Source organism: Aythya ferina (assembly GCF_964211825.1).
Source record: "Aythya ferina genome assembly, chromosome: 4".
NCBI lineage: Eukaryota > Metazoa > Chordata > Aves > Anseriformes > Anatidae > Aythya > Aythya ferina.
The window spans coordinates 61,967,360-61,992,373 of NC_140300.1; the positions used below are offsets into that span (position 1 = coordinate 61,967,360).

Consider the following 25,014-nt stretch of genomic DNA (forward strand, 5'->3'; position numbering starts at 1 on the left):
AATCAGAAGTGAGAAGAGGGTGTTAATGCTTATTACTTCTCCACTTCAGCCACTATACCTTTTTCTCTTGCCTTTTTTTTTCCACAAACATCACTTTTTTTATCCTTCTTTGTGGCCAGCAGTCAGGGCAGTGATACCAACTGCTGTCAGTGCAGCAGGCACCCTGGCTGTACTGCTGCACGTACTTCAGTGGTGAGCTAGGTGTCGTTTCGCTGTGTTTTCCCTTATTTTTCTTAACAAGACCTGCACCAGAAAGCTCTGGTGGCGATCTGGGAACAGACCAGAGCAGGGAGGAGTCTTCAGCTCCCGGCACAAGGCTCTGACCTCCACACCAAGTTAAAGATAAACCAGTACCACGGTTCCAAATATTTCCTTCGAATTTTTTTTGGGGGGAGGCTAGGGAGCATAGCGAGGCTATCTGACCAGGGAGCTTTCAAGTAGGACTTCTCATTCCTGTGCTTGTCTGACTATAAAATCATAATGTGCATCTCAGGACAAAATGCTCTAGCTGTAAGTTGTGACTAGACTGAGTCAAAATTTAAATGGTTTGTTACCGATTACTTGTACCACTTCACTATACGTCCTCACCTGCTCTTCTCTGATGCTGTAAGCACAAGAAAAGCTTCTGGTCTTCAGAGGGGGCAAGAGTGCAATTTTGAGCATCTTTCTCTAGTCCAGTAGAGGATTTGAATTGACTGAAGGTTAATGAGAAAAAGCTCAAGTGTCTTTAGCATCCCTGAATTTTTCTCTTCTCTTCCTGTTTCAGAACATCTGCAAGAACTGCGGCGGTGTCTTCTGCGAGGCCTGTTCAGCAAACGAGCTGCCCCTCCCGTCCAGTATTAACCCGGAGTCCGTCTGCAATCCCTGCCACAAGCAGCTCATCCAGCAGTATTCGACCAGTCCCTTGTAGGAGCCGGGCTGCAGAGCAGTGACCATAAAAAATGTTGTAGCTGATCAATGTCTCCGGGGTTGTTCAAGAGGAATTTGAAGAGAAGACGCTTGCCTGTGTTCTTGGGAGGCCAGAGGGGGAAGCAGCTTTGATGGTGTTTAGTCTCTTGCGACTAAAACCAAGTCTGAGCCTTCCCTGTAGAAAAACCTGCCAGTTCTCAGACCTGAGCTCGTGCCAGGGGGAACTGCTTGGGGAATTTCACATCGAGTAGCCTTAAGGTGTGACCGAGCAGCCTCAGGATGCTGTGAGAACAGAGCCTCCACCCCAGAAAGAGCCGTGTGTCTGTGTGCCCAAGTCAGGGATGTTGTCGTCCCCGAGCATGTCATGTGAGGGCATGCTGCTGCTAAGCAATGGCTCACTGAAAGCAAAACAGGAGCATTTTTTTAATCCTCATGTCTGGCTGCACTTGAAATACCGTTTCCCCTTTCCCTGCTGCCTTTGACAATCTGGCTCAACCGTGCTACTTCAGTGCCAGGTGAGAGTCCAGGTAACATGCCAAAAAAAAAAGTTTTCTGGCTTAATTTCTTCAGTCCTCTGGCCGTGGGCTTGCTATGCAAATCAGTATCAAACAAAGCTGTGAAATTATCCTTTTATAGGGACTCTTGAGATGGGATAAGGTTGTTTTTGGTTTTTTTTTTTTTTTTTTTAAGGCATGTGATGTGAGAGCTCACCTGCACTGATCAGCAGGGAAGTGCTTTAAGTCATCTCTGACCTTCCTACCAGAGACCCTCACTGTGACTTCATGGCCACAAAATGGTGGTCAGCCCAAAGGGCTGCAACTCTGCTTCCTATCTTGATCCCTGGGGGGATTTGAGTCACAAATATTTAAATACAAAATACTGTTACACAGAGGGATTTAGGGCCACGTCTGTGCACCTCTCTTCTCTCTGTTGTGCACGTGAAAGTGTGGTTGTAACACAGCTCATATTACACTGGTTTTGCTTTAGATCAAAATGAAGGTGGTATGAAGTTTAAGTACTTTGCACCTATGAGAAATCCTGATCTGAACACAGTTTAGTTTTTGTGATTCATGCTACATCTATCTTTGTTGCTGTTAAAAGGAATTGCATGTTTCTCAAAAAGCAGTGGTGGCTTCCTTGTAAAGCAGGCAGTATGTCATAGTTTATTTGGTTGGTTCTGTACTGGGAGACTTCAGTCTTTAGGGCCACGGTATGTTTTGTAATCTGTAGAGAACTGATGTATTTATATGTGACAGAAGTATTTGGTTTTGGAGAAATTTTATTGGGGGTAGTGTTTTAACACTCCAGAGAGGATTTTCCTTCACTAGACTAGCTGGAACTGCACTAAAAAGCACATCAGAGTTGAGGTTTTTTATGTGCTTGGTGCTAGAGTTTGTACCAAGAACTTCCCCTTTCCTGCTTCCCCGTAGGCCTCGGTGTGTTCAGCCGCCCAAGTTCTCCAACTCCTCTTAGTGCCCTTCAGAGACAGCGCTAAACAGAGGGGAGCAACTTCCAACTTTCCCTTTATCTGCTCTTTAGTCCCCCCTGTGGTAGTTACCACATGAATTTCCTTGCTGCTATCCCCTAAAGTAGGTTAAAAAAAAAATTGTAAATAGTTTTAAAATTGGAAAAGCTTAGAATTGAAATGTGAGCAAACATTTGCTTTGAAGGGGTGAAGCACCATAGGTAATGCATGAGATACTGAATTTATTGTTAGCAGCTTTGTGTACATGGTGTACGCACTGCGGATAGCAAATTCCTGCACCCGAACCCAGAGTGACTCATCCCCCAGGAGAAAGTCTGACCCATGCAACTTCAGTGCTGGAGAATTAAACTGGAAACCAGGCGCTTACTGAAGTGACTTTATTGCTGAGGCGTCCGAGCAATTTTGCAGCTCTGGAATCACAGCTTACTTGTGACCTGTACGCAGCTTTCTGCTGCTTCAGCAGGAGTGGCTGCTGCTCCGCTTGCTTGTAGTGAATGTTGTGATCATCTTCGTGTACAAAGCAGGACAGTTCTTGAGCAGGTCCTTCATTGTTACACGAGATCTCCATGAACAAGCAGCCCTTTACGAAGACAGCTGAAACCCTTCAAAATACGGCTCCGGCTGCTGTAACAGAAACTGGCGTTCAGAAAGACCAGAGCATGACCACGTTGGCTCTCAGTTGTGTCAACAGTCACCGCCTCCCTGGTTGATCTTGGTGGAAGGCTCTGCTTTCACGTACTGGTGTTACACTTGGTGATGCTGCAAATGTTAAAGGCATGTTTGCTCAGGTAATGCTGGATTTTGGGGTTCGTACCTGCACGTTTGGATGGGGCGGAGCAGAAGGCTCTTTTTCTGTTGTTAATTTTGTTCCACATGCAACAATAAAAACTTTCTCATCTGTGTCCTGCGTCCTGAGTGGGCTTTCCCTTCTGCTTTGGCTGTGGGTATGAAAGTATTTCACAACCAGTAACAGATGCCAATGCGGAAACGAGAGGCATGGCAGGAGGGACGAGGTATTAGCTACACTACACAGCACACCTGCTGCCTTCTGTGTATGGGGATCTTCAGTCGCTTGGGCGGTGTTAATGGCCCATTCTGGTGTTTTATTAATGCTTTGTACACCAGCACACAGCTGGAGGCTGTCCTGCAGCACTTGCTGTTCCTCCGGTACAGCTTTTTCTACTTTTAGGACAGACAACCTTCCCACAGTATGTCAACACAGTTTATTACATGCTTTTTACATAAATCCAAACTAAATTTTATAGTTTGTCCATTTAATTAAGCAGTGACACAGTACACAAACTTTACGCTTGTACCTAAGAAATGTGTTCAGTCTGGCCTAAAAAGAAAGGGGTGGGGGAGAGAAATAAAAACCATCACTACCTCACTGCACCTACTGCACCTTACTACTGTTCTTTTTTTTTTTTTAAAATGTACCACTGCATCTTATTCTAAATTATGGTCACCAACAATGGAATTGTAGAATTCAGCAGTGGTGGAAGATGTCAGTAAGAAGATAAGCTGAGACAGACAGCCTCTGAGAGGTGAATAACTTTCATGTGGTGCTGAAGTTGATCTGACACAGGGGAAGCTGATTCTGCTGGGACTAAGTCCCAGCACAAAGGCCAGGAACAGTTCTGGGTGACAGTAGAAAAATATTTAGCCACTCCTTTGTGTCTGTGCCAGGGAATACGGCCCCATCAGAACCTTGAACAGATGAAAAGTAGGACAGCTTCATGGGGAGGAGGGAAAAGCTAGGGGAAGAAGCACTGCGGCACATGGCAGCAGGCCTCAGCTACAGCACGGCACGTTTCTGTGTGGGGCTGCAGTGTCAGGAGAGTGCAGCAGCCTCTGGCTGTGACCTCGGCCAAGAGCTGCTGCCCCTCTGCCACAAGAATTTATCCCTGGGGATTTCAGCTTCATGGGCCAGCGTGTGAGGCGTGAGGCCTGCCCTCGGATTAGCTGTGATGATCGGCCTCAGCCACTTGCTCTCAATTTTAGCCTGGAAGCTATGTGAAATGCCAAGTATCAAGCATGCTAAAAGTGGAACAGGAGCAATAGAATAGAAGGATGTGCTCACCAAAGCTGTGATCTTGCCCCTGTCACTAGCAGTCTTGTTCTGCCTTTGGATGTTCATTCAGGAATAATTCAATGGTACCGCACTCTAGGGAACAATATGAGAGGCAATTTGCGTTCAGTGACTTGTAGCTGCTGCATTTTTTTTCTCTCCCAGAAAGCCAATTTAACATTTTAGGGTAATTTGGAATTCTAGTTCCAAGACAATCCTGTTGCACAGGATGCTACAAGTAGGTAGACAAGAAGCAGTGCTCGAGGAGGGGGGAGTCTCAGTGTTTTAAGTCCCCCTTCCTCTTTACTCACGCAGCTGTGTCCCCTCCTTGGCCATTGCACTGACTGCATCGCTGTGGCTCTCAAAATGCACATCTGCTTCTCCTGTGGCATCTCCATGGGAGTTGTATTCCACCATGACCCTTGTGGGCTTCAGTGGGGCGAAAAACTGGAAGGAAGAGGAGGGGAAAAAACATTACCAGAAAAAACTCCTACCAAAAACCATCCTGTTTGTACTTGCAAAGCTTGTCCAACCCTAGGCACTGAGCACCTGAGCAGCTCGAGTCCCCTCCTAGCTGGGTGAGGCCAATGTGCAGCCTCCTGCCCTCTGTCAGGGTAACTCCTGACAGGGAGAATTAGCCTCCCACAGCACCCTTCTGTACCGTGACCACAGGCATCAAACGTGGGTGCACTCACTGTGACCGTACACTATTAAAATGAAATATATTTGATATTAAAATTTCTGTACAGTCAGCTAAGGGTACAACAGGACACAGTTCATGCTGGTGGGCATTCAGCACAGCCCTGCAAGCTGTCACCTTCCCCAGGTATCACCGCTGCACCCATGAGGCCAGGGCACATGTGGGAGCCTGTGACCCTTTTAGTGTCCCTCAGCATTTCGATGTCAGTTCAAGTTTCCCAACGCCCAGTGCCACGCAGCACTGAGGACTGATACAGAGAAAGCAAAAACTTTCAGTCATTTCAGCTGGACAGATTGATCGTAGGTTACCATTAGTAGTTACAACTGAACTCGATGCATACTTTTACTGCTACTCACATTTATTATGTCTTGGGCTCTAGTTTCGGTAGGAAAACCCCTCACGTGGACAACATGTGGCCATGATGAGGTGCTCCCAGGTTCTGAACAGTGCCCGGAGCTTTCTGTTTCTTCATTACCTAGTTCTGGGGAATCAAGGGAAAACATCATTAACCCTTGTAATTATCACCTTCCTCACATGGCTGTGCCCACAGCAGCGGTGAGGGTAAGACAAAGGGGCCTCAAACAACACACGCGCCACAGGGTGCGACTCACGGTTCTGGTTCTGTCTCTTGGCATCGGAGCTTGCACTGTCACTCAACCTCCTCGCTTCAGCAATCAATTCAAGCTCCCGTCTCAGCCTGGGGAAGGTCGCTATCTGCTTGTGATAAGGCACATGCCTTTGCATTTGCTGCTTTCTACTTACGTATACTTCTATATATCTAAAATTACAAGGAAAAGATTACATGGCACTCCTTGGCCCACCAGAAAGAACACAAAGATTTCAGAAAGTGACATTAATTCTGGATGTTTTCCCAGCTCAGCTGTGCTCATGAAGTATGAGAGCCTTGTAAGCTGTTACAATTCTGGCTTAGCTGGCAAGAAAAGGTCTTGAAGAATTCATTTAAATTGTCCAGTTATGTCTATGAAAGCCCTTTTCAATGGGCAATGAGAGTCATCTTCCTGTATAAACCCACGTATTGTGAGCCACTTTGTTCTGGACAAGGTCTTTAGTTTATGGCCTTACCCAAGATTTTTGTAGAAGTACTACATTTACAAGCCAAAGCTATGTTTTGCTGCAGAAATACAGCTTTACTCAAAACCACGACCTCTTTCCTGCAGTAGCATGCGTTCTTTTGAGGCTGTTTTCCCCACTAAACCTCTGCAAACTGCCTTATCTCAAACCCTCCAAACCCCAATTGAAAAAAAAACTCAACCGCAAAGCAGATGAAAGCATTAACAGGGTAGTATCTTGTATCTCTAGCCACCCGCCCCAGAACCCCTTTTTCGGACTCTCCTATGAGGCTCTTTTAGAGCTGGTAACAGCAGCCAGCTGGGCCTTGAGCACGTTTAGCTCCCAGCGCCCAAGCAGGTGGCTTCCAGAGCATGGCAGAAACAACGTGATGGAGAAGAGAACGCGCACATCCAAGTGAGGCGGCCTTCCTCCCTGCCTAAGGAGCAGCCTGAGGAAGAGACATCACCCCACGTACAGCCGGGCAGCGCTTACAGCTCAGCATCCACGTGCCCAGGCTCAGCAGTGTCCCCTTCTAGACAAAAGTGATGACCCAGGAAGAACCAGAGCTAATTGGCAGCAGGTTTGGAAACTACTCAGTTCCTTGGCTAGTCATGCAGAAAGAAAGGTTAAAACAACCCCTAATGGCAGGCTGGGAATTAATTAATCCCTCCTGGAGGGTAGGGAATTGTGTGGAGCTGCCACACCTATGGAATTATTGAGCACACCTGCAGAGCAGCTGTTAGCTTTTAATATGGGGGGGGGGGACAAACACAAGGAAGAAGTCTTGAAACAGGAAGTAAAGGCATAGAAGGGAAGGAAGCCCTTCCTGGGGTATGTGACAAGGAAAGGCTGGGAGAGGTTTCTTGCAATCTGCCATTCAGAAAAATAAATCAGGGACTTATCACAGAGTACTCTAAAAGCCAACCAGCATAAAAACGAGTGTTTTTTTTTTAATATAGTTTGGGATAGCGGATAAAAAAGTTACAAATACTTCTGCTTAAGGCAAGGGAAGCTCTCAGGTGAGAAGAACATAGCGTAGGGCCTCAGCATGCTAGAGAAACGCACTTAAATGCAAAGTCCTGAGGAAGGAGAGCAGCCCAGGCAGATGCTGTCACCAAGGAGGCTGGTACCTGACCACAGTCGGCTGCAGCAATGGATTCAAGCCAGAGGTGTGGTGAGTTGTGCTCTGTACGCCGTGCTATCCACATGGAAACACTGACTGTGCTCAGTGCTGGCTAGAAGGGAAGGGCTGCCTGTGCTGCGGGCCCCACTGCAGAAGCCTTGGCAACAGCAAACCTCGTAGGAGGTGCAGGATCCCCGTGCGCTTGTGACTGGGCAGGTGGGATCTACCTGGTGGGACTCCTCCCCACCCTGAATGCTGGCACCCAATTTGGGGCAGGGTGAGGCTGGCTTCAGGAGAAGTTCAAAAGAACTCTTTTTTTGACAGAGCCCCAAATCTGCTTAAGCTGTAAGTGGTGAACGTGCTTCTGCAGTGCACAAAGCTTTCTATTCTCATCCCCATCTTCGTCAAGGCTCCTCAGAAAACCTCCCTGGAGGAGGTAACGCTTAGGAAACACAGTCCTTCAGAAGGCACTATTAAAAAAGGACATGTCCTAAACCATCAAGTAATAGTCTGACACTCTGAGCAAGATTTTACTGCAATTCCTTCTAGAATTTGAATCCTAAAAATTGGGTTCTACGCATGCTTCAATAAAACTATGAGTATGGTACCTTAAGCTAAGAGGCAAGCTGTAAGTCACACCACATGGTTTATATCAAGTTATTCTACTCCGTTAACTACAGCAAAGCACCTACCTACTCCCCATGTATTCCTTATGCTTTAGGAGGGCTCTAGCTGCCATTTCAGGAGCTGCAAACTGCACGTAAGCTTCTCCAGATTTTCTTTCTCCACGGTAAACAAAAGCTATGTCAGTTATCCTCAAACCTAAAGGAGGAAAAGAAGTATTTACAATGTTAGGAACTGGTGCTCAAGGACACCCCTTCCCTTTCACTCCTCTTTTTTGACAAATTAATCCAGTAGCCCCTAGTCCTGCAACAACTGGTTGTGTTGGCCTAAGTATACCTGTATTGTTGTTTTGTTTTTTTTTAAACTCTGGTTTAGAGGACTTGTGCTACTTCTCACAGAAGCCTTAATTGCTAATAACGAATCCACTTCAGGCTTCAAGTAACTACAAAAACAACAAATGAATGGAAATTCTACACAAAAGGAGCACAAAGGCTCCTGAAATATTCCCTAATTCAGGTTGTTCTTCGTCTCTTTAAAATCCAGCTGAAATCTAGTTTACTAAACTTTTTTTTTTTTTTTTTTTAACTGTGTAGTATCTTTCTGGGGAAAAACTGTAAAGTAACTGTAAACCATTACGTTGTATCTGACACAACACAGACCAAGAGCTGCAAGTCCTACCTTAATCAGTGATTATACCAGTGCATACTGGGCTGGGTTCCTACACCTGTGAACTTTTGAAAGCCCACATTTGTGGTTGTGCTTGCTTTTGTAATCTTCTTTTTTCTTTTATTTTTTTTTACCTTCTGGAATGGTCTCACCAGCACTCAAAGAAACAGCAACCTCAAAATGCTTTCCTAGGTACCTCGTTGTGGTAGCTCTGCACTAGACTGATTTTAAACATTATTTAACTGCTGGCGATCAGTTCAGAAATCTACTATCAGCAGCCCTTGCTTTTGGCATCATGTTGACTATCATGAGCCTTAACGCTGGAGAACTGTGTGCATGCCTACCTGAAGTGGCAGAAACATGAGAGTAAGTGTTTTTGGTTTACTCTACAGTCTAATCTTTTGTCTAAAAAAGTAAACTCTGCAAACACCGGGAAGGCTTCTTTCCTAGGAAGTGTACGTAGCAGCCACCTGGCCTGCTCCAGCCCTGAGGGCAGGGGAAACATCCTGTCCAGTAGCTGACTGGCTGAGAAATTGTGCAGTAACTATTCACAACCACAAACAAGCCATTATTTGAAACAAACAAAAAAAAATTAGCCGAGTTCTAAACATTGACATGCATGTTCTATTACAATTATACTGTTGAAAGGCCCCATACTGCACTCATTTGTGCTTTATCTGTAATACAGGCATGCTTCTTCCTCTATGGCAAATTACGTGCTGGTAGCAGTTCAAGAGAAGTAAACTGAACCTAGATTACTCCCTTTACTTATTTTTCCCCTAAAATTTAGTGCTGCAAGTCCCAAAGCTAGGTTAGACCTGCAGAAAGTCAAAGGTAGCTGGTAATCTTAAAGGTTGTTCAATAAAGCTTTAGTTGCCTTCTAACTGCAGGGGGATAGCAACCTGTTACACTAAGGTGTTCATGGCTGCATGCGGCTCTTGTAGCTCTCCTTTAGAGGAACGACTGTCTAGCTGAGCATGAACTTGGAGCACAGAATACCTTATAAACAAGAGTAAAAACTATTTTGAGTTACCTGAGAAAAACTCCGCGATGTCATCCTCAGTGGAGGTGAACGGGAGGCCTCTGAGTAGTACGACTCCATCACTGATGGCTTGCGACTCATTCTGCAGACTCTGCAGTAAGCCCTCTACATCTCTATCATGTACTTCGAAAACTGCAAGGAATATAGGCAAAAAAACATTATTTTCCTTCATGGTACACAGAAGGTAGCATTCTGCAGGCACCTTCTAAGGCAGCATTTCCCTCCGTGCATCCACCTTCATTCCCGTTCTCCCCATGCAATCAAAGGTCCCCCCAGTGCTGCCCCTCATGCCACAAGGTGCTTTGCTTTCTCTGCCCAGCCCAAGAAGCTTTGACTTCATGGCACTTTGTTCACTGGTTTTGTCCCTGATTGTCCCCCTGGCACAAGCCTGTCTTGGTATTCAAGCAGTTCTTATTCACTCTACTGTGTTTCCTTCAATTAAACCTCTGTTTCCAACTCACCTTTCACGTAGCGTGGGCCCATGTATCTCAGGTTCTTTTCCAAGGCTTTCTGGACATCTGCTTTTGACTCCAGCTCAATCAAGGCATCTCCCCTGCGTCTCCCATCCCTGTTTAAGAGGAAGTGTATGCCGTTCTCACCGTTCCGAATTCTACAGCCTAGAAATCAGGGAACACGTGGTACAGAAACATACGCAACTGTATCAACCACGGGGAGTCTTTTGATTCCAGACTAAAACAGCAAATTCTGCGTGGAGCCATTCATCTGTTTTGAAGCACAGGTTAGGAAACTCTCATTTCTACCACTAGCTTTAACACGCAATGCTTCTCACAGAGAAGAAGGAGATTTGGCATCCCACGGCATTCACAGCTATATAACTGGGTAATAAATATCCTCATATTGCTCATAAAGTTTGTTTTTGAGGTACTTGAAATCTTGAACAAATGCTATAGCACCTTTCAATCATTTATGCTCTGCCTGTTTTACGTTCCTTTCTCTAGGAGTTTAAAGAGACTAAGCTTAGTTCAGCAGGTTATTAAACTGCTTAGAAACTTGATTTGATCACCTCACTTACAATGAAGGGATGCATCTTAACATTACAGTATGGGAGGATCAGCCTCACAAAGCTGAGCAAAAGCCTGCTTATCAGCATTGGCAAGTGGCTCTGAAGTCTCCCCCTGTAAGCATCACTTTTTGATCAAAAAGAAGGGGGGAGGGAATGGAAGCCAACCATAACGGTATTCCAGTAAAGCATTTAGATGTGGATCAGTGTAACTTTATTACTGAAACACAGAGCAAGAAGGGGAAGATGTGCTCAACTACATGTGAAACACTGCTGGAAGATGACCAGACACTTAACAGTATCCTGGAAGCTGATCATTGGCTTTATGCATGTGAGTTGCAGTGATGGAACTGAGAACCCATCTTGCTTTGAGTAGTGGTCTGTAAGTTTTTTTTTGTTTTGTTTTGTTTTTTTTTGTTTGGTTTTTTTTTTTTGTTTTTTTGTTTTGTTTTTTTTTGTTTTTTAACTAATGATCAGGTATTAGGTTGTATAACACCCCACTGACCCATTACTCAGGTAAATTATCTCCCTTACCCTCAAAAAAGGTAACCACGTCTTCCTCGGAGCAGGAGAAGGGGAACCCCTGCGCCCTGACGAGAAAAACGGCCTCCTCATTTTCTCCCCGGGGTGGCTCCGCGTCCTGCTCCGACAGCTGACGCTCCTGGGACGGCGAGCCTACAACCTGACCCCAAAAACACCTTTTTTAAAAATAATAAAGGAGAAAGAGCGAGGCGAGCGCCTGCCACCCGCGGTCCCCTTGGCAGCGCTGGCGGTTGGCGCCCACCCTCCCCCCTCGCCTCACGCTTCACCCGCGGCCGCCGCCATTTTAGGCCCGCTCCCGCCCGCCCCTACCTGGCTGCAGCGGCGGGCGGCGGCGCCGAGCGGCCGGAGGGAGGCGGCGGCGGCGCTGAGGAGGAGGCGGCGGGAGGGCGACGGGGACGGGACGGGCAGGAGGCGGCGGCGGCCCAGCAGCAGCACCGCGGCCAGCCCGCGGCGGGCGACGGCGGTGGCGGCCATGGGCAGGCGGGGCGAGAGCCGGGGGGGCTCCGCCTTCGCTACCCAGGAGGCGCCGGCAGCGCGGGGCGGGAGCCGGGACCCGCTCGGTGGCGTGAGGGGAGAGGGGGGGCACCGCGAATGTGGTGGTGTCCTTAGCAAATGTACGTCAGGAAGGGAAAACAACAAAAAAAAAAAAAGATGGGTACGTGCGCTCCTTATCTCTTCTTGAGCGCAGTGGTTGGAGCAGGTGGCCTCCATGGGTCCCTTCCAAGCTTAACCATTTAGTGGAAGAGAGCAGCAAGGTGAAAGATTAGCCAAGGGAACGAAAAAGGTGTGGAGGCTGAGGTGCAGGGGCTCTGAGCAGTTTGTTGGGAAGACAAGGTGCCAAACCTTCCTGTCGTGTGGTCAGGAAGGCAGCGATGGATGGACCTCTGCTGTCCTGCATCCTCTACTTCCAGTCTTGGCATCCTCAAGCTTTGTGTTATCGAGCCGTCATGAGCTATCAATCCAAGTGTCTCAGGATTTCAATGGAAGTCTTTCACCGTGTAGTACTGCCAACCCATGAATATCTCAGAAGCCTTGAACATTTCTTATCAGTGTTTTGAAACTGTAAACAACCTATTCTAAGTCATCTCATTGTTGGCAGCTGCTGCTTTTATAAACTATTTCATGCAATAAACTCTTTCAGAGACTCTTATAGACTATTAAACACCATTAAAATATTAAAAGATGATCTCTTGGCAATAGCATTCAATTTTTTATTCTTAATTTTCAAGGCAAATCATATACTTACGTGCCTGGTGACAGGACGAGGGGGAATGGGCTTAAGTTGCGCCAGGGGAGTTTTAGGTTGGATCTTAGGAAGAACTTCTTTACCAAAAGGGTCGTTAGACATTGGAACAGGCTGCCCAGGGAAGTGGTGGAGTCCCCATCCCTGGAAGTCTTCAAAAGACGTTTAGATGTAGAGCTTAGGGATATGGTTTAGTGGGGACTGTTAGTGTTAGGTCAGAGGTTGGACTCGATGATCTTGAGGTCTCTTCCAACCTAGAAATTCTGTGATTCTGTCTATTCATTTAGTGGTACCAAGGTGTTTCACCTTCAAGATTTTTCATATTCTAAACATCAGGTTTCTCTTTAACACCTTCTTTAAATGAGAAAACTTTACCGGTGCAAAAATTAATTACTGTAATTCGTCTCAAACACTTCTTTTTCTAGGCTAGCTGTCATGCTGTAAACTGTCACTGAATAAACAGATCAGTGAATCTTATACGTCAAGTGAATGCTGTGTGCATTCCTCGTTCATGCAGATGAATGGTTCTTGAAGGTTTGTGATCCAGACAAGGGGTAAGGCTTGTATCTCTCTCAACGGAGATACAAGTCTTCTACCCACTTTACCTCCGAAACACCTGCCTCCCAAGTTCAGTGAAACAGCCCACTGCTGAGTGTCCCGTAGCTTGTCAGTGTGTGCGAGTTACCTTTAGAGGGCACCATTTTGTTGGGCATCTGTCGACAGTGACGTTTTCCAGGAATCTCGGCTTCAGCAAACCCGAGGGAGCAAAACCTCTGCACTGCTGATAACAGGAACCGGAGGGAAAAAAAAAAAAATCATCCTAGGACGATAGAACTTGCATTTATTCACTCTTCGGTAGTGATGTTGAGTGAATCTTACTTACCAGAGGAAATCAGTTACACTAAGTAAAAATAAAGAGAATAAGAAGATGCCCCTTCCATGCGGCTTGTTGACCAAGCAGCCCTTTCCAGCCTTGTAAGATACTATTTCTTTTAATGCCCACCATTAAAAATATTATTGTTAAAAATAACTTAAACTAGCTATTCTTTTGTTTGGTCAGCTCATACTAAAACAAATATTTAGTGTTGGGATACACCATTTATCACTGCAATCTGTCATCAAGTAAAATTGACTTCATATTCTGTTGGAGTGTATTCTGAAATTGTTATTTTAAGTTATTCAAGCAGTTATTCAAGCCTTCCCTCGCTTTCTGTGGAAGATGAGCCCATTACAAAGTTGTACAAGTACAACCCTCTCAGTGTTCAGCAGGAGATAACGAGCTTAGCCTGAGTGAGGCCACTGACTGGAAAAGAGGAAGAGCATATTTTGCATGGAGAAGTTAAAGTACTGGGAACCCTCTGCACGTGGTGTCCATGCCCCATATGCTGTTGAAATTTCTGGAGAAGGTTCTCCACAAATCATTGATTTCTGAGACAACTGTGTACAAAAGTTGCATCAGGAATTACATATGTGTGAGTACTGTAACAGCACGGAAGGCCCCGAAGTGCTGTATTTATTTCTCTTTCTGCAGTCCAGCAGTAACAAAGCTGATGGGATATACTGTTGCAGCTCCATGATTATGGCAACTCTCAGGACTGCTGTGATACCTCATAGTTCCTGCAGTTTTTTGATGTGTTGTGTTTTTTGTAAAGAATAGTACAGATCACAGGGTAAATCTGATATTTATACTTAAATGCTTCACTACATTTCTATAGTTAATCCTCTAGGTATAGCTTGTACACAAATTAAATCCCTTACTTTAATGCACAGACAACTATCTGATCAGAAAAACTATCAGATGCTAGATGAGTTTAATCTAGAATATGGAGAGAATGCTTACAGTGTTTAGTATTTAGAGACATTTTACATTTCAAAATAAAATTGTTTCCCTTTTTGTAGTCCATATGTAGTAATGATTCAGCTCTTAATTTTAGAACTTTTTTTTTTTTTTTTTTTTTTTTTTTCACCTTAAATGTTCTGTGTTTACTGAGCTGTGTTATAATCTTTGCTACAAACTTCAGTTCAGGACCAAAGAGCTTTTTCAGCTTGAGGGCCTTTTCAGAGTAATTCTTTAAGCTCTACATTATAATGGATAAACCAAAATGACAGACGTCAGGGCTTGGGTACATTCACTGTGTCTTGAACCACTGAGCAGTTCGATCCTTACGTAAGACTGCAGCATGCTGTCAGTCCCTTGTATCGGCAGTGTCTGAAGTGAGCACTTCACGTGGCCCTTAGCCATCATGAGCAGACCAATACTAATTTGAGACATCAACTGTACACGTTACGTAACTGTTTCTCCTTTCAGCCACACGGGCAAAGTGTTTCCTACTGATTGTGGCAGTAGCAGACATTTAATTTTAACTTGCCGCTAAAATAAAATGTTCTGTGGGTAGAAGGAAGCATATGGGTGGATAAAGAGAATGCAGGTTATTCATGTCCCAACGTGAATGTGTCCGAAAGGTCAGCACTGTGTTTTTGAGTTGGATTTGCGTGGCCAACTTAGTCTGACAAAGTCTGCTAAAAAGTGTCCTGAGCCCCATTTCATGCCTGCTTTTACTAATGTGGCCAAAAGGAAAATTGCAAACATTGGGAACTGGTTTTTAATTAAGCTTCTGCTGCTGCTCAGTAAAACACGTGGTTTTAAAAGTGTCCTAAAAACACTACTGTAATTTTCATTCACTTAGAAATGTACTGACCTGGCATTTTGGACCTGGTCAGGAGGACAGAGCCAGAATGTGGAAAATGCAGTTTCAGTTTTTAAAAGCACAAGAGAATATGACAGCTCTCAGTGTTACCACATAAGGCATTCTACCTGAGAGAAACCCATGACGTGCCAACAGAAACTTAATGTTGTATGGGATTATAGTGTGTTTGGATGTACTGAATTTACCCTGTAATGAATCCAAGAGCAGATTTTTCTCTGGCCTACCTGCAGCCGTAGTCTTTGTGGGGTAGCCTGCAGCCACACAATCCTCTTGGGGCAGGAGGGGACCTCACAGACAGCCAGGCCGTCTGCCTTGTCACCTCTCCAAAATCCATCTGGCTTCTTACTGACCTAAAAAGAAGCAGGTTTTCATGTGAAATGACCCCCTGGGATTGTCATTTCTTCTGTCAAGAGGTGCCACTTGGATGTGGCTAAGTCTGCAGTGGGATGTGTGGCCCTTGGTGGGTTTGAATATAAGGTTTTACTTTAAAGCATGCTGGATGCTGCTTTGTTTCCTCTGGAGCTTATAGAGCAACCAAGACAAGCCAGGACCAAAGAGCATCATTCCTGGTTTGGGAGTGGGAGCGCAGTCCCAGACCCCAAAAACACAGCCTGCAGCTGTCATCTGGTGTCAAATGAGCTGTGGGCTGTCTTTTGCAACGTGCTGTGCTCCCTTGGATTGCATTTGGTGGAACAATGCCAGCCAAGATGCAGTTGCATTTATTCTGAAAGCGTCTCATACTGGAATGATACTGTGACAGTGCTGTAGGTGAAATATCTGTGTATGGGAGGACGTGTGGGTTTTAACCCACACCTGTGCAGGGTGAGGCAGTTCAGGGCAGAGGCTGGGTGAAGGCGGTGTTGATGACCTGCCAAGAGTTTAAAGGCAGGACTGGATTTTATTTATTTTTTACCTCAGGAGTTTGCAGCTGCCCATATCTTCAGTTTTGAGGTGTGTCATTCCTTAGCTGATTGCTGGCCCCAGCCAGCTTAGTTAAAGATTGTTTGAAAATCAAACAGTGATACCTCTGAAATATTGGAAGCCATTTTGATATGTTTGTTTAGTCAGGACTGTTAGTGGAGAGGGCAGAAGAAGTTATGATCTCCCCATTCCTTTTATGACCTTGGTGGCTACTTGTGGGTTTAGGTAGCTGCACCCTTTTGTGGCAAGGTGAGGATAATGAGGGTAATGTCACTTACTGACCTTTTAGGGCAATCTGGGTAAGTAATTCTGTTGTAATGTGACACGACATGCTAATGTAAAGCAAACTGCTCTGTTCCTGCATCCCACAGGCTCGCTCCACAGGACGCTGGGGAAACAATTTGGAGTAGAAAAGGGGTTCGGGCAGGCCATAGTGCTTCAGCAGTTTTCACAGATCTTCCACAGCATTGGTAAGTAACTGTCGGGCTCTTATATACTGCCCAGAAGCTACTACCACAAGTGTGTCTCCACAAAAACCAGGGGGCTGCCCTGCTGAGGCTTCACTGACAGAAATATCAACATTTCCACTGTGCACAGGTGTGACAGGCCGCACAGATTTGTCAGGGAATGCTCAATTTCTGACACAGGACAGGGTACACGAGGCAGGGCACAGAGCAGAAAGGATTTCTCTTGCCAAGGCTGTCACAACATTTATGCTGTCTGTCCGTGCCCGGTGCCATCTGGGTCCCTCGGGGGCTGCAGGGTGGGACAGAGCCCGGCGGGGGCCGTTTTGTGTGAGGGGAGAGGTGTGAGGGGCACTGGAGACGGGGTCGTTCCCTTGGGTTGGGGGACCCCCGAACAACCGAAAGGGGCCAGCAGCGGCGGCGGCCGGGGCCGTGAGGGGAGGCGGTGTCGCCATGTCCCCGCCCCGCGGCGCTCTCCCCGCAGCCGCCCGCCCTGCGCCGCCGCCGCCGCTGCCATTGGGAGCCGCGCCGAGCCCAGCCCAGCCCAGCCCAGCCGCCGGTCCCGCTCCGCCGCCATCGCCATGAGCTTCTTGTTGTGAGTAACCGCGGCCGGGGGGGGGTCTGGGGGCGAGGCGAGGGGCCCCTCTCCGCGCCTCCCTTCGTCCCCTGCCGCCCGCTGCCTTTGTGCCCCCCTCCCGGCGGCCGCGGGCCCCGAGGCAGCGGCAGGAAGGCGGAGGGGAAGGCTTCGTGGGGAAAACACCCATCTTCCGCTCTTTAATTTTAACCTTCCCCTCGTTATGCGTACTCCGGAGAGCGGTTCAAAGTTAATTCCGGGCTCAGGCTGCCCGGCAGGGTGGATGGCGCTAATGGGGGGGGGGGGGGGGGGGTGTTGTTGGCCGCGGCCCTAAAAAGCTCCTCGAGGGGCGAGGGGCGCAGGAGCCGGCATCTCGCAGTTTCGCTTCGTAGACAACAACTGGCTGAACTTCGGTCCCTCCCCGTGGGGACAAAAGACGAGGTACTTGTGACAATTACCGCGAACCGGTTGAGTGACCTATTAATTAAAGAGGAGATGCGCTCTAGGGAAGGCAGGGAAAACGCAAGCGGCCGAAAAAGGAGCCCTGGCGGGGCGAAGCTCGCCCAAGGCCCTTGCCCCGCCGAGTGCCGTGCGAGCAGCGAGCGGGACTGCTGCCAAAACCTCTGACACTGGGTACAGGCTCACATTGATCACCACCAGCTGTACCAGCAGCCTGCTTCCCGAGGAGACGCTTCACCAGCGACCGGGCTCTGCGTGGGGACGGGTAACACCACCGCCAGCTACCATCCTCTGAACCTCCTCCTGGCCTTTCTCTTGTAACCCTGCTGCACCACAGCAGCTTGCCTGTAATTGCACTCGCGCTGCCGTGCCCCACGAGGGATTTGAGAGGCTCCTCTCAGCCGCAGGGCCGGGGCTGCGAGTAAGAGGTGGGCACAAATTGACCGTCCGCGGCTCCAGGAGCGCTGCGCCTAATGAGAAGCCCAGCTGTCCCCCTCCGTCATCGTTCTCAGCTGCTGCAATGGGGAAGGGGGACAGGGTTTCTCGGCCGACGGTGTCCTGGGAGTCTGGTTTGCAAATTAGGCAGCCTCACGCTCCGTGGCATTTGGCTAACTGGTAACGGAAAAGCGTGAAACCCTCCGCCCTCTGTCACAGGCAATAATGAGATTTTTGCTGCTTTTTCCAGACCCTTCTGAAACCTAGGAAAGCAAACCTTCCCCCCGCTCACCCCCGCCTCCATTGTTTCCAGTAGTCCTGCTGGTTGAAAAATAGAAATGGAAACTGAAGTTGTCGCATGGCAAAGCGAGAAATGCTGGCAAAGCTGTCACAGCTGTTGTTGGCAGAGTGTGGTCAACGACACCTTATTTGCTCATCTGCAGTTTAGAAATGGATTTTTACAAAACAATTTCCTGAGATGCCCAGTAGGCCTCAGGGAGACCAGGAAGGCTGTGTGTGTTACTTGCAAATACTGATTATTTTTCTTAGTACCCAGAAAGTCAGCATCACCTTTTTTCCAACTTCGTGTTATCTTGATAGAGCTATTTGGTGACAGCAGTCGGACATCTTTACACTTGTACTGATGTAGTAGTTCAAACTTTTATTTTGTGTTGCAAAACCCTCACATTTTCATAGTACTTTTAAAACAGATTTTCAGAGTGTTTTTTTTTCTCCCCCTTTTTCACCACAAGTTTCCTTGGTCTGGAGGTAACAAAGTTGTATTTTGTCTGTGTGGTCCTGTTCTCTTTTTGTGAACAGGCTCGCGATTTTGAACGCGCAGTAGAAGTGCAGCAGCTCAGGGCTGTCAGTGTTTAGAAACACTTTCTGAATGACGATGAACCTGTCACACAGGTTTATCATCAGCCACTTGGCTGCAGTTTGTCAGCTTGACACTCGAGTACGGTATCAAAAGCCACGTTCTGCTCGCAGACTTTGTTTGCTGTCAAATAGCAGGGTGATTGTGCTTGGATAACACAGGGTGCTTGGGGCCCCCCTCGCAAGCCGGTTGCACAGTCCTTGTCCACTGACGAATCTGTTGCTATTCTTCTCTGTTGCTAGGGCCAGTGACATATAAAGCTACATGGGGAGAAAAATCAAGGGAAACCATTGTCTTCTCTCGCTATGGATAACATTATAAAAAGGGTGTCATTTGAGACGAGTCACTGAATTAATACAACTTGGTTTTGACAGCAATTGTTATTCTCAGTGTCACCATCTTCTCTTTCCGATCAGTTTCTTCCTTTCTGAAAACACTTCTTATAGACTTCTGCAATGGTTAATAGGTGATCCCATTAAAAAATAAATGATTTTAAAAAGGGAATTGAACTAGAAAATATCTCTAGTTCCAAAAAAATTCAACTTGATAAGTTCTTTCTAAAAGAACTTACAGCTTAGTTGCAGGTACTGTAGCTTACATCTCCACGAAAAAAAAAAAATAAAGATAGTTCTGGTAGGCGTGCCATATGGTAACACGCTGGTGTTATCCTACGCTGGCAAAACTTATGTAAAAAAGCAGCTAGATAAAAGTAATTTATTTTTAAAAGGAAAGTTTTTTTTTTTTTAATTGGTGTTATGAAACCCTATTTTTTTATTGATTTTTTTAATAAAAGCTGTCTGCATAGTCTGTAAATCCCTCTCAGAAAATTCCAATGTATGGTGTTCCAGGAGTTTCTTAATACTGGATTTGTCTAAGCAGTCATAAGTGGTGAGACCTTGGCAGAGTAAGAGCTGATGGAAACGCCACGTAATGGTGGGGATGAGTAGCCCTTGTTTGAGGGGGGAATTGGTTTATGAATCAAAATGAAGTTAACTTGTAAACCAAAGAGGGGAAAGATGTGCTCTTTGCTACCTAACACGGTATGGTAAAGCCTCTAGCAGTTTGTTCTGTGTGGGGGTTGTTGTGGTGTGGTTTTTCTTTTTTTTTTTTTTTTTTTTTTGAAGTCAGAGTTTCTGTGTGTCTGAATCTGTGGGGAAGGTGCAGTGGGACATTCCTCTTTCCCTTACGTCTCTTGTGGAACAGCATCAAAATCAGAGCTGGTGGTTTTGTTTCCGGATTTAAGAGTGTTATGGGCCTCCCGAATTCCCTGCCTGCTCCTGCTCTTGAACATTGTGGCTATTTCTTTCTCCTTTAGCTTTCCTCGATGCTCAGTTGCTGCTACTTAACCTGTTGGAAAAGCTGTTTAAAGTGGGCAGAGTTCCTCAGCTTACTCTAGTCCAACAGAGCAGCTGAGCGCTTCGTGAGTGCTCCTTCTGTAATTAAAAGCTGGAGATGTGTTTCTCTCCTCTCGAGCAAGGACTCCCACAGCAGACTGTTAGGCACTTCTGAACGGGGATTTCACTCACTGAAAATCAATGTGTAGGCATTCACAGACCGTTAGAAACGGCACGTGTGCTTGTCCAACATCAGATGATTTTGTTCTCTTTATTTTAAAATACAGGTTTTACAGGAGAGAGCGTGACCTGTTCTTTGCTTTGACTAGTGTAATACTGCTGTGCCGGCTGGGTTCCTAGAGAAGAGATCAGGGTAAAGGCTTTGGGAACATGAATATGTTGCCTTACTACAAAATTGATGCATTCAATTCTTTTATTTTTTTTTTTGAAGAGTACTGGGAATGAAAGGTTTCAGCTTGCCTATGAGTAAATCAGAGAGGGGATTGCAAAACGTATTGCCAAGTTTTTAAAGATTTATTTATTTTTGTTAGGCCTTAATAACTGTAATTTTGAGTTTTGAGGAACCCAGAAGGATTCTTTAGAGGTAGAGTTCATATGGATTCAGCTGTGACCCTGAACTACACAGGAAGTAGTTTTTCTACTTTTCTTTTTTTCCCCTCTTTTTTTTAGCTGCTTATATTTTTCACTGAATGGTCGGCTGTTGAAATACACACTCTCATCTGAAGTTGGTGTGTCATGTTGTTCAAGCACATCGTTCCAATTGCAGTGTTAACTCTGTGTTTAATTCCTGTTTTGAAAGGCTTGCTGTCAAGAGATTTGCCCCTTGGCTGGCAGCTCGTCGCTTTTAAGGAAGGGAGAACCAAAGAACAGCAAGCTTCCAGAAACCATGGTGATGAATGCAGCATTACAGCTCACACGGAAGTGTCCGTGTTCCCCTTGCACTACCTGTAGTACAAGTCATTTTCCAATTCTCAGACTGCTGAAAAACACCACTTAAAGTGCGCTCCCCTCCTCGCTTGTCTTTGCCAAAGACCATAAAACAGTTTGTTAGCGTGCAGTGTGCTGATACACTTGTCATCCTTCTTACGAGCTGGTTGAGGAAGCTAAACAGCAGAAAACTACAAATTCCTTTTTGGCAGGATTAGTTTTTTGCTAATTTAGCTACTGGGGGTGATGGTGTAGCGAGACTAGGGGATGGTGCTGGAGTAGTGGAAGCAGCAGGAGTGTGTGGACATGGCAAAAGCCAGGGAGGAGGATTCTTTCTTTTCCATGCAAACTTGCAGTTGAATTAGCTTGGGTGTCTGATCAGACCTCAGATTTAATCCGGCTCTGTGTGCATTGCTGCCTTCTGAGACAGTTGAGTCCTTGCTGTTCCCTGGTCACCGATTTTGTTCTTTCTGGATGAGTTTGGTGAAATGTCTGCTTGTCACAGTAACCTAACGTAAGCTTCTTAAAAGCAGCTGACCAAATTTGCATACCATGAAACGCAAATGAATTGGAGCCAGCAGTGCTGGAGTGCTGCTGCCTTATCGGTAAGGGCGGCGGTAGGGGACTGCAGAGCTCAGTTTACGCAGGCACTGGCTTCGTGTCGGAAAGAATGAGTCTGCCTCTGAGTAACAGAGCTGGGCAGACCCCACTCAGCCTGCAAGGTGCTTGGAATTGGGCTTGAAAAGAAGGCTTTCCACTAATAGGCTATTTTGGGGCACACCTCGTTGGTGAAGTAAAGGATTGACACTTGCAGATGTTCTCGGATGCTTCTCTCTCCACATGGAAGCCTCAGTTTAAAGTGAAGAAACAAATACGCCAAGAGTGGCATTGTTCAGCGTGAAAGTTGTGTGTACTGCATGGCAGTGGATGTCCGGTCTTAATTGCTTCCTAATTGTTTGTTTTTATGCCACAATTGCTTTCCCTTGTTTGTTCTTCTCTCTGTGTTTGCAATGTAAGTGGAGCTATGCAATTAGCTGTTTACATTTGTCAGATGAGAACGGTGGTGGAACAAGGATCGCTTTTAGGGGAGGATTTGAGCAGGTGTGACGTAGCTTGGCTTTTAATCTGAATTTAGGATCTCATCGTGGCAACAGGGAACTCTGGTAAGGACAGCCCAGGGGTCCCACTTACAACTTAGGGTGTATGTGTCCTGCAAGATACGTCTTTTTTGATTGAAAAAGGATGAAATAAGAGAAGCATTGGGTTTGAGAGTCACAAGCGTGATAACATCATGCCCAAGGCTGGCAGAGTGAAGCTGCTTGTTTGGCTTAGAGAAGTAAATTGCTGCATTTAATTATGCCACCTTAAGTCTTACGTAGTGAGCAGTAACAGATTCTGCTGCCAAAGCTATCAATAAGCCTTTGACCCACAAATCAACTTAAACCACAGAATATGCTTTGAAGTGCTTCTAGCATTTGTAAACTAAGCCATTTCATATTAAAATCGAGGCACAGTGAACTTGCTGTTTGGTTTTTGTCTTTTTCAAATGTGCAGAGAGGGAGGTTGTGGGCTGTCTGTATTGAAATGCTGTAGAATCTGGTTTTGGCTACAGCCAAATATAACTTAATTACTTTTCACAGATTTTTTTTTTTTTTAATTCCTCTAGTCTTTAAATGTAATGAGGTGGGACTATAAGGGTCCAGTGCTTTGTCATATCTGTGCGTGTTGCTTTTTTAACCGTGGCATTTCCTTCCCTTCCACTTCCATAGCACTTCTGTGGCACTGTCTGTCATTCTTGTAACTTCACCGGCTGCACACATGCCAGAGTCACCGAAGAGAAGTTGCAGAGGACGTATTTGCAGCCATGTGAGCTGCTGTGCTTTAGGAAGGTTGACACAGGTGAATGATGACAAAAGTGGGAGGAAAAACTGGAAAAGTTCTTTTTAAAAATGTCTCTGTGGGACAACTATGGACAAGAAAATTGCTGTTCTTGGAGCGTGCAGCGGGAACTCTTTCAGAGAAAGAGATCTGTTCTGTTTTCCTCTTTTGGGATGAAACACACCAAATGTTAAAATTGTGCAGGGTGCTAGAGAATTCCCTACAGAGCTGTCATGCATTGTGACTAGGTTATCTGAATCTATGTGTGTGCAGCCTTGTTGGATCAGTTTGAAGCAGGTGGTAAAGAAATAACCACAAAGTTACGCAGCTTTGTGCACTGTAGCAAAATGCTTTGTGCGTCTCAGAAGTGTTCTTTTGTATTCAGGTCGTGGCTTCTCATTTCTAATAAATAGGCTGAGTCAGCAGACACCACATTCATGCGTACGAGATGGTAATTTTGTGTTAATAAATAGGCAGCTCCCCACAGTGAATTCACGAAGGTGAAAGCAGTTTATCCTTGCAAATATATTTTTGAAACATTGAAAAGCGGTGAATTGCTGATGACTTGGAAGTGAATTCATTCAGTCTTCACTGGACTTTTTTTCAGTTTCTCTTCGGATAAGGTGCACCTTCTTGGTCCTCTTAGGCCCTTCAAATCACTGACTTCTGTTGCACGGCTTTAACTTGCAGATTTAAGGGGACTTTCTCCCTGCCTCCTCCAGCTCACAGCTGTTCCTCGGCAGGAATCCATTCCTTTTGTTATTCTTACATACCTCCTGTGATCCTTGCCATATTTCAGTTTAGTTTTATTTGAAGCTTGCTCCCTTCCCACCTTCTTGTTTTGCTTGCCTATCATTGCATATTATCTTTTCATTTGGTAGCTTGCCTTCAGAGTTAATTACTTGTGTCCTAGGGATATGAGCACTGCTGACGTACAAAATCTTTCTCCCTTCTTCAGTGAAGAAGAACGTGTTGCAGACTAGAACTGGGAACGCCTGAATTTGCTGTTTGCATCGCAAGTCAAATTCCTTTCTTTATGGCAGAGAAAATAAATGATTTTAATTAAGCTTTGGTAAATTCCTCTTTTGCTAAAAAGTGAGACATCTGACTTCTGATAGAAAAACAGTTTGCATCCAGATAATGATCAAGTGGGCTTCCCATTTTGACCTTAATGAAGTAACCCACTATGTGGTAACTGATATTTTTATTGCATTTTTACCAACTCCAGTGGTACAGTCCTGGTTTCACTTGAATGGAGCAATTGTTTTAGGGACTTGCTGAGTGCTCTAGATCCAGGGATCAAAATGGCATTACAGTGTGTTTTACACGTCATACAACAGATTTTTTTTTTTCCTAATGCTGAAGTGTAATGTACAATCTAACTTTCACCAAAAAAAAAAATCTTGAAGTTACTTTTGTATAAAAGTTGGTTTCTTTCTCTCTCTCTCTTTTTTTTTTTTTTTCCTTTAAATTCAAGTGCTGTTACTAATTGTTGTGGTTGACAGCTCTTAAAATTTCTTGTTGCAGTGTGAGGGGACAAGAGGAAACTCTGTATACAGGTTCACAGGAGAACACTTAAACTGACTGTGGACTCAACTGTCAGAGGCACAAGCTGAACTAATGCCAAGAGAGGTGTTCTCCTGTGGAGGTAGGAGCAATTGTTCCACCTCAGACGTTGTGGACAGGTGGATTTTCTTGTTATGGTACTTTGCAAGGCACAGGCAGCTTCTGCTGAAGGTGGTTGCACACACCACATACAAGATTGTATTAAGTACGGGGGATGTGTAAGAAATACTTGGTGATGAGATAATGCAGTGTATTTTTGGAAAGCTGGTAGATTATTCATTACTGCCTCCTGTCCGTTTCTTCCTGTTGTTCTCTGTTATTTCTTGTCTCTCTTGTTCTGGTACTTCCTGAATC

General features: G+C 45.7%; 3 protein-coding genes across 15 annotated transcripts in view; 2 read left to right on the forward strand and 1 right to left on the reverse strand.

The window, feature by feature from the left end:
* Window positions 1-3,296, forward strand: part of RUFY3 (RUN and FYVE domain containing 3) — a 59,598-nt gene extending 56,302 nt beyond the window's left edge. For all 5 annotated transcript variants that reach the window (XM_084519302.1, XM_084519300.1, XM_084519303.1 and 2 more), the window contains one exon: window positions 767-3,296. In XM_084519302.1, coding sequence (XP_084375428.1) covers window positions 767-910 — 144 coding nt within the window. In that variant the 3' untranslated portion in view covers window positions 911-3,296. The remainder of the gene's footprint in view (window positions 1-766) is intronic.
* Window positions 2,757-11,743, reverse strand: GRSF1 (G-rich RNA sequence binding factor 1). Of its 7 annotated transcripts, none has more exons than XM_084519324.1 (10): window positions 11,563-11,743; window positions 11,245-11,392; window positions 10,151-10,306; window positions 9,681-9,821; window positions 8,050-8,179; window positions 5,775-5,941; window positions 5,520-5,638; window positions 4,775-4,910; window positions 4,476-4,559; window positions 2,757-3,019 (listed from the first exon to the last, which is right to left on the reverse strand). In XM_084519324.1, exons 1-9 carry the CDS (start codon window positions 11,725-11,727, stop codon window positions 4,501-4,503), a joined length of 1,221 nt encoding a protein of 406 aa, XP_084375450.1. In that variant the 5' UTR covers window positions 11,728-11,743; the 3' UTR covers window positions 2,757-3,019; window positions 4,476-4,500. The 7 variants fall into 7 exon arrangements, with proteins under 7 accessions (XP_084375450.1, XP_084375449.1, XP_084375448.1 ...); XM_084519323.1 differs by having other exon boundaries at window positions 2,757-4,102; XM_084519322.1 differs by having other exon boundaries at window positions 2,757-3,016; window positions 5,520-5,644.
* MOB1B (MOB kinase activator 1B) overlaps window positions 5,962-25,014 on the forward strand; it is a 50,117-nt gene continuing 31,064 nt past the window's right edge. Inside the window, exons 1-2 of one of the 3 annotated variants that reach the window (XM_084519328.1) lie at window positions 5,962-7,403; window positions 16,497-16,595. In XM_084519328.1, the coding sequence (XP_084375454.1) occupies window positions 7,387-7,403; window positions 16,497-16,595 (116 nt within the window). In that variant the 5' untranslated portion in view covers window positions 5,962-7,386. Of the gene's footprint in view, window positions 7,404-16,496; window positions 16,596-17,081; window positions 17,185-25,014 lie in introns of those variants that run through there. The other 2 variants (XM_084519330.1, XM_084519331.1) reach the window with 2 other exon arrangements.